Source organism: Triticum urartu, chromosome 1 (assembly GCF_003073215.2).
Source record: "Triticum urartu cultivar G1812 chromosome 1, Tu2.1, whole genome shotgun sequence".
Classification (NCBI taxonomy): domain Eukaryota; kingdom Viridiplantae; phylum Streptophyta; class Magnoliopsida; order Poales; family Poaceae; genus Triticum; species Triticum urartu.
The window spans coordinates 197,352,276-197,359,867 of record NC_053022.1 but is presented as its reverse complement, the minus strand read 5'-3'; the positions used below and the strand labels follow the sequence as shown (position 1 = coordinate 197,359,867).

Genomic DNA, 7,592 nt, shown 5'->3' with positions numbered 1-7,592 from the left:
AAGCTTCCTTAATTCAACCAACTATGGAACAGAATGTCCTCGAAATGAAACAAAAGAAATACATGAATAACCTTTGAATTCCAAAGCCTTTTCAGGAAGAACATAGTCCCAAGTTTTCTCCAAAGCCTTCCTTATTTTCAGGTTGGTTTCCCCATCAAGATTTGCTGTCTAAAATAAATAAAAATATATAAAACACATCAATTAGAAGAAAGTTATCTCTGAAGTTCAATTAATACTTCCAATTTGAGCAAAAAAATGGAACATGTAAGAATGAATTATTAACCTCTATGTAGCAGACACCATCAGCATTCGTACTCGATAGGAAGAGCAAATCAGCAGGGAAATAACTGTCTTGCTTGATCTGCTCTAAAAAGTGCCCATCACTATTAGTTTTTTCTTTATGCATTTCAAGCTCAAGATTGAACTAAAGACACGACAAAAGATCAAGTGTATTAATTTTAGAAAGCAACAGACCAATTGATCAATATGCAATAAGAAAGATTTGAGACATTACCCTCACAATATCTCCAACCTGCAGTCTTTTCCATGGACTACTTTCCCATTTTTGACCTTGCAATACATCGACATGTGCATTATTAATTGACATATCATTCTGGAAACGTTTCTGTATTAAGGACAGGAAACAAACAAAAGGGAAAGGCATCAGATATCCTCATTACGATAGCACAATAAAATAGTGTAGCAGCTGGCAATATACTAACCCAGTCCTCAAAAGCTTCCTTGATGAGTGACACCAAAAGTACTAGACTAAGGGGAACCACGTTGGTGACAGGGTGGACTGGACTGCAAAAGTACAAGCAAGTATGATCTTAAGATTGTTAGAAGTAAAGCTAAAGGGAAGTAAAGGGTGATTGAATCATGGGCTTGTTATGCTCAGAAGTTTGAAGTTGCAACTACATAATTCCGATTCCATAGGTACACACACACACACACACACACACACACACACACAAACACAGATACCTAATTGGTGTAGTCGACAAGATTGAAATCATGAGGAAGTAAAGATTTGCCACCCGCCTGAACTGTCAAAGCAGAAAAGAAAAGAAAAATGAATTACAAAAGGTTCCTAGGTCATATTGCTATCGAATAATACAATAACACTTAAATCGACGTTGCAGCTGTCACTGCAAAGCTGTTTTGTTCAGTATGGAAACACGCATTGTATTTATAACAAGCATTACTTGATACAATAATGATAGCGTATAAAGCTCATTGCAATAGTGCAATATTACAATACCCCTTACCTAATGACGAACTATCAGACTGTCAGAATTATGTTGTCAAAATACAGCTTACTATGTGTGACAAGATGATGGACCTCAATGCATTGTCAAATACCAAACTCATATGATCTAACAGTCCATGCAACAATGTCGACGGATTTTACATCGGGTCGTGACAGCGGTACTAGAGGGAGTAGCTTATAAGCAAAGAGAGTTCAAGAAAAAGATGCTTGTGCAAAAGATACATTGTATAAGAATCGTTTGCTTGCAAACGTAGGTTGCTGCCAAGCTTTGCGAATCTTGCCCTACAAGTGCCAAGTTGCATCTCTTCTTGAGTTTGTGCAACACGAGCTTCGTCTTTGTTAGGCCAATTTTGTACTTTCTTGGTTGCACAAGCCCCAATATCTTTGTGTGTGGGTTTCTCTTTTTACCTCCCCATCCTTACTTTTGTGATCCCTTGTATAGCATTTGAGTTCAATTTGGTTCACTTCCAACTTCTACATATCTAGAACTTCAAATTGCTTGAACCGTGCCACTTAACACTCCAAGCCATCTGGCTGGCACAGTTGCTCGGCAACCCAAACAGGAAGAGAGATGACACTGTCAAGCTGAAGATAGACAGCAAGTCTGCGCTGGCACTCAGCAGAGCCCAGTTTTCCACGAGCAGGGCAAGGAAAGGATATTGATGCCCGGTATCATTTCATCTTTGAATGCTTGGAAGCATCCCTGCTGATTCCGTTGCCACCAAGGACCAGCTCGCAGACATCCTAACAAAGGCATTAGGGCGAGTTCATTTCCATAAGTTCAGCACAAGGATTGGAATGGTCAAGATCAGTGCCAAGTAGACACACGAGGTTTAGGAGGGACTGCTGTTGTAATCCTTGTGCCATTTGTCTTTATTAACTAGTATTAGTATAGGTCGACTAAGCTTCCTTTGTAAGGTGTATGCAGGCAGACATCTAGGGTGTGTTTGGATGGTTGCCAATACCCACCCTACCAGTTATTTGGACATGACCAAAGTTTTGATGCTTGTTTGGATGGTTGCCGATATATTGGATTGCCCATGACTATTTGGCAACTCTAGTTCGACTTTTTAGCAATTGTTGGCCAATTCATGGCCAAGCAAAAACTTGACCAAAATATTGGCTAGTAAATACATTTGGTAGGGTGAATTTGGGCTCAAGCCTACCATTAGTCAATTTGAATTTCGCCTCTACTGCATCTACAAGAGCTACATTGTCTGTTTGGTTTAACAACAGACTTGCCATAAACCATATATAGACCTCAGCACAGCAAATACAAGCAACAGCTTCAGAAATAATATTATTCTGTGCTAGGCCCCAGCTCATCTTTGCTTCTCTACTTCAGCCTGCTTCTAACAGTGTTTGGCAATCCCTCCGAGCAGATAGCAAACCTCCGCAAGAGCTCCGCCACAGCCCTCAATTGCGTTCATGAGCACACTGAGGAAATTTCCCGGTTCGGTTACCAGATTGCTAAACTCCCGCTGACGTATATGGGCCCTGACGGCAAGGTTTTTGAGTCGCCGACTAATCGCCGAGTGGTCGCGGCGTGGCTGGCTCGCGCAGGCGACTTGACTCAGGGAGTGAGTCGCGCGACTCGCTGGCTCGCCGGCGACTTGGCGCGATTAGTCGGCGGCTACTAGCCGCCGGTCGCGCGGCTTGCTTCGCGCGCGGGCCACCTGCCAGAATTTTTGTGGGGGGGATAAATAGAGAGAGAGGACCGCACGGGTTACAGAGAGACAGAGAGAGAGGGAAAGGGAGGGAACCGCGCGGGCCACTCCAGATCGGCGACCGCCGGCCACGCGCCCCTCCAGATCCGCCGGTGACGCGCGCACCCACCAGCCTCCTCTGCCGGTGACGCGCGCCCCCACCAGCCTCCTCCGCCTCGGCCTCCATCTTCTCCTGCGCCAGCAAACCCTAGCAGGTATGGCCGTATGGCTCGTCGCCCCCTCTGCCTCTCTCTGCTCTGCTGCTGTGTGCTCTGCTGCTGCTGTGGGGACTGGGGAAGGAGAAGGACCGAAGGAAAGAGAGGCAGAGAGCACGGGGTGGGCTCTATATGTGGTCTGCTGTTAGATGTATATCAGTATAGGCTGCTGCTGTGTGCTCTGGTGCTCTATATTAGTATATGGCGACTTGGGGCGACTATTCAAGCCGAGTCACTGAGTCAAGCCAGCAAGCCACTAGTCGCAACCTCGGCGACTTGGCTTGACTCGGCGACTCAAAAACCCTGCCTGACGGTCATATGCACAACTTATAGACAGTTGCAGGCTTGCAGCCTCCCATCGAACGCACCGCCAACAGGCTGCCACGCTTGTTCAGTCTGTGTTGACCTCTATTCCAATCCATCAGTTGTTGGCTCTCACCCCTCCAAGAAAGATCATCAAGCAGTGCGAAAAGAATCGTCATGCGCAAGGACGCCAATGGTGGCAATTGTGTGGTGAATCAGAGTCACGCCTGTCATCCACTTGAGCTTGACGGCCTTGGACTCCTCCACCTGGACGCACGGGCATGGCGCTGAGTCTTCGGTGGCTTTGGTACAGCAAAACCGACCCATCCGAGCCCTAGTTTGGGCTCGACCTCCAAGCCTTGACCCCTGAGCATGCCCTATTCCGCACCTTCACTTTCACTAAGCTTGGCAATGGGCAATCCTGCTGCTTTCGGTCTGATCTTTTGCTCGGCGATTGTGTTGTGGTTGAAATTGCGCCTGCATCCTCACCAACGCCCCTAAGCGTCGACAGAAAGTACACACGTTGCCCAAGGGCTTGAGAATGGGGCCTGGATCGGCAACATCCTCGGCAGCCTTTCGTTGCCGAACCTTCAGCAGTTCGTGCTGCTCTGGTGGGCAGTGGCTGCAGCCAAACTTTCTGATGAACCTGGCTGCCTTGTCTGGAAATGGATGGTGTCCAGGTCTACTTTGCCCGTTCAGGCTACAGGGCGACCTTCCATGATTTAGTCAACTGCCATGCCTGGAAGCTCACCTGGAAGACTTGGCTCCGTGTAAGGTGAAGTTTTTCTTCTAGCTGGCTGGTCTGGATCGTTCTTGAACAGTGCAGCGCCTAGCTTATCGTGAGCTGCCACGCAACCCCCCTGCATGTTATGTGGCCAAACCTTGTTGACCATGCAGCACCTTCTGCTTGACTGCCCGTTTGCCAGGGTCGTTTGGCGTGAGGTCTCCCCTGGATCTATGCCACCATCAGTGGCCCCGTCACTGGCAAGTCACTCGTCGTCAGGTGGCTGCCGACCAAGCAGAGAACTCCTCCAAAGCAGTGCAAGGGCCTCGCAAGCACCACGCCTCTCACGTCCTAAATGATCTAGAAGCGCACAGGAACGCCTGCACCTTCGACAGCACGCAACCAGACTCTCACGCCATTCGCAACATGATCCTTGATGAGGGTCATGCACGGGTTCGAACGGGCACCATCGGGCACCATCAGGCAAGTTGCCTGCAGGAATGAGGGTTGGGGTGTTCATTTATTTCCCCGTGCGGTCTCTCTTCTGCATTTCTATTCCGATTTTGCTGTGCCGACTCACGTTTGTAAATAACCTTTACTCCTACCTATTCAATACATCGGGACACAAAGCTTTTGCTTTTTCTCAAAAAAACAAGATAATAGTTTCGTGTTGCTTCAAGGCAAAAAAACAAAGGCCAAATTCACTTTAAAAGATGACAAGTTTATAGGGTTTGCCCACAGAATATGTAACAAACAAAAAACAACGTATCAATACCTGTTCAAACAATCCTTTAGGTAGAAATGTCAATACGCTGTACTTTGTAGTCGATACAGAATTTCCCTGGAAATGATGAACAAGAATGTTGAAGAAATAAGGTATGAATTATTAGAAAAAGAACAAGGTGGGACTCTGACATTAGAATTACAATACTGATGATTTGATACGCTACACACGGCAGACTGTGAAACTAAACAAAAAGAGTCATGGTCAAACAAACTAGAAGATGTAAAATGAGAAGTGATATAGCTTGATCTTCACAGTATCGATCCCGAATATATTCATTTGTTTACACTAGCATGTACGGGAAAGGTGGGATGTCAGTGAAAATTTACGAGAATGCACGAGAATGTTAAAGAAATATAAGATACGGATTATTAGAAAAACCAAGGTGGGGCTCTAGCATTAGAATTAGAAAAGTGATGATTTGATATGCTACACGCGGCAGACTGTCAAACTAAACAGAAAGAGTTGATTGCATGGTCAAACAAACTAGAAGCTGTTGATAAAATGATAAGTGATATAGCTTGACCTTCACAGTATCGATCCAGAATATATTCATTTGTTTACACTAGCATATTACGGGAAAGGTGGAGTGTCAGTGAAAATTTATGAATGCATCTACTTACAATACTGGGGCAGTTTTGCGGGGATCAGATAAATTACGGTTAAGATAATAAAATAATGGCAAGTGGCAAGTGGCAAGTAACAGTGTTTCCCATTATTTTGTGGCATAAAATGGAGTATTACAATTAGACCAACAGCATTATCATGGAAAGCTAACATGGCAATGAATGACGTGGAGAGCGACCATTCCCCTTACAAGTAAATAGGTTGCTTCAGCTTGCAGCCATCAAGAGGTGAGTTGGCTGCCCTGAGCCCCTGACTGGAAACAAGTTCAGCAATCGACACAGCAAGCATCACGCAGAGGTGCGGTTAAGTGGATGGATGTATAGAATAGTCCAGCCTATTCATCTGAGCTCTTCAAGCCTAAACGCCAGTAGCATCTAGTATGTTTGTATTGCTGCCATAGCAATCTAAGTGACTAGTAATTCAAACAATCAGACAGGCTCTGATCCACCCAATTGCCTCACAGTTGACTAGAAATGCAGCACTCGAGGACAAACAGACCCTAAGTGACTTTCTCATGGAATAATCAGTATTAATGACTGTAAACCGAAACAAACTGCACTGCTCTACTAGCTCACTGTACCAAATGGATATCTCCAACCCAACCGACCGAACACGGAACACACAGGTGGTAACGAGATCTAGGCACATAGAGCCCTACGCTTCGAGACGAATCAACCGAATTAGAGGGGGAAAGTCGGGCATGTACCTTGTATGCGACGGGCGCGTTGGCCTCGCGGTCGTTGCAGTAGATGGTGCGCACGGTGGGCGCCTGCGGTTGGGGCTGCCGCCGGAGGCTGGCGCCTCCGCCGCCGAGCCGAGCCGTCCTGGACGACTCCGCGCGTCCGGGCTGAGAAGGCCCCGCCCGCGGCGAAGGCTCGCCGCCCAGCCGTGCAGTGGCCACCCGCACCATCTCCTTTATCCGCGAGCTCATCCTGCCCTCTGCGGCGCCAGACCAGGCGCTGGAGGAACCCGCGGGAGATCTCGGGAAACCTCCCGGTGGACCACGGGCGAGATCGAGGGCCAAATCTGGCCGGATTTGCGCGGTCTTTTCTCTGGATTTTGGGTTTCTCCGTAAGGAGGGGATTCGATTTGGATCGCGCGATCCCGTATGTGCGCGCTTTTTTCCTCTGTATCTCTCTTCCCTTTTTTTTGGCCTTGTTCTCTTCCTCCCTCCGACCTCCGGGTAGAAGAGACGACGGGAGAGGAGGAGACGAGGTCGCAAGGAGGGTCGTTTGAGCTTCTGAGACTTGTGCATAAAAGCGTCTCCAGCCGGCGCGGAAAAAATCGCCGGCCGAGTGCTCTCAGATCTTTTTCATCAGTTTAGGCCGAAATTACAACCGACGAAGCCAAGCGAAACCCAACGCATCGAGGGCCGCCTTGAAGCACCAGTGAAAATGAAAATGTGCGTGAACCCGCACTGTCAGCGACACCGGACGATTTTTCTACCGTTTTCCGCTTTTTCCTTCCTTTTCCTCCCCACCACCCCAATCCCCCATCTCCCCTGCAGCTCCCGCCATTCTTTACCAGATCCGCTCGCCATGCCACCGAAGAAGTATGTGTCCCCTCGCCTAGCCAAAGTCGAGGAAGCCGAGGGCTCCGATGCCAAGGCCCCAGGCTTAACGGACGCCCAGTGGAAGGCCGACGTTGATCGTCGGGCGGCAATCACCAATGATCGGCGAAACAGGCTCAACATGAAGAAGGCCAGGAATGCGACGGAGGAGCAGGAGGAGGCGTCTCGCGCGGGCATGGCAAACGAGCGCCAGCTCCTTTCGCCTTAACAGGCAGGCCAGTACCCACAAGGTGTGTGGGGTAGCCAGCAGAGCGTCGCATCGCCGGCCAACTTCTCGCTGCCAGTGTAGGGGTACGCGCCCTCGCTTGACTACGCCGACGGTGACGCGCTCGGTGGCTTCAACCCCAACATCACCTTCCTGCATTGCTCTACGCCGCTCGCGCCCCCTCCGTC

The 7,592-nt window shown here is 48.4% G+C and overlaps 1 protein-coding gene across 2 annotated transcripts; it reads right to left on the bottom strand.

Moving 5' to 3' along the window:
* Positions 1-9: 9 nt before the first annotated feature.
* LOC125553869 (phospholipid-transporting ATPase 3-like) lies at positions 10-6,912 on the bottom strand. Of its 2 annotated transcripts, none has more exons than XM_048717533.1 (7): positions 6,336-6,911; positions 4,994-5,059; positions 985-1,046; positions 723-804; positions 515-625; positions 284-361; positions 10-168 (listed from the first exon to the last, which is right to left on the bottom strand). In XM_048717533.1, exons 1-7 carry the CDS (start codon positions 6,882-6,884, stop codon positions 22-24), a joined length of 1,095 nt encoding a protein of 364 aa, XP_048573490.1. In that variant the 5' UTR covers positions 6,885-6,911; the 3' UTR covers positions 10-21. The 2 variants fall into 2 exon arrangements, with proteins under 2 accessions (XP_048573490.1, XP_048573492.1); XM_048717535.1 differs by having other exon boundaries at positions 39-168; positions 284-366; positions 6,336-6,912.
* Between the last annotated feature and the right edge of the window lie 680 nt (positions 6,913-7,592).

Excerpts from the sequence above, each read along its gene's own strand:
- LOC125553869 (XM_048717533.1), bottom strand. The coding sequence starts at position 6,884 with ATGCACAAGTCTCAGAAGCTCAAACGACCCTCCTTGCGACCTCGTCTC. Across the intron at positions 5,060-6,335 it reads ACGCGCCCGTCGCATACAAG|GGAAATTCTGTATCGACTAC; the intron begins GTACATGCCCGA and ends CATCATTTCCAG. Across the intron at positions 362-514 it reads AGGTTGGAGATATTGTGAGG|ATCAAGCAAGACAGTTATTT; the intron begins GTAATGTCTCAA and ends TTTTTAGAGCAG.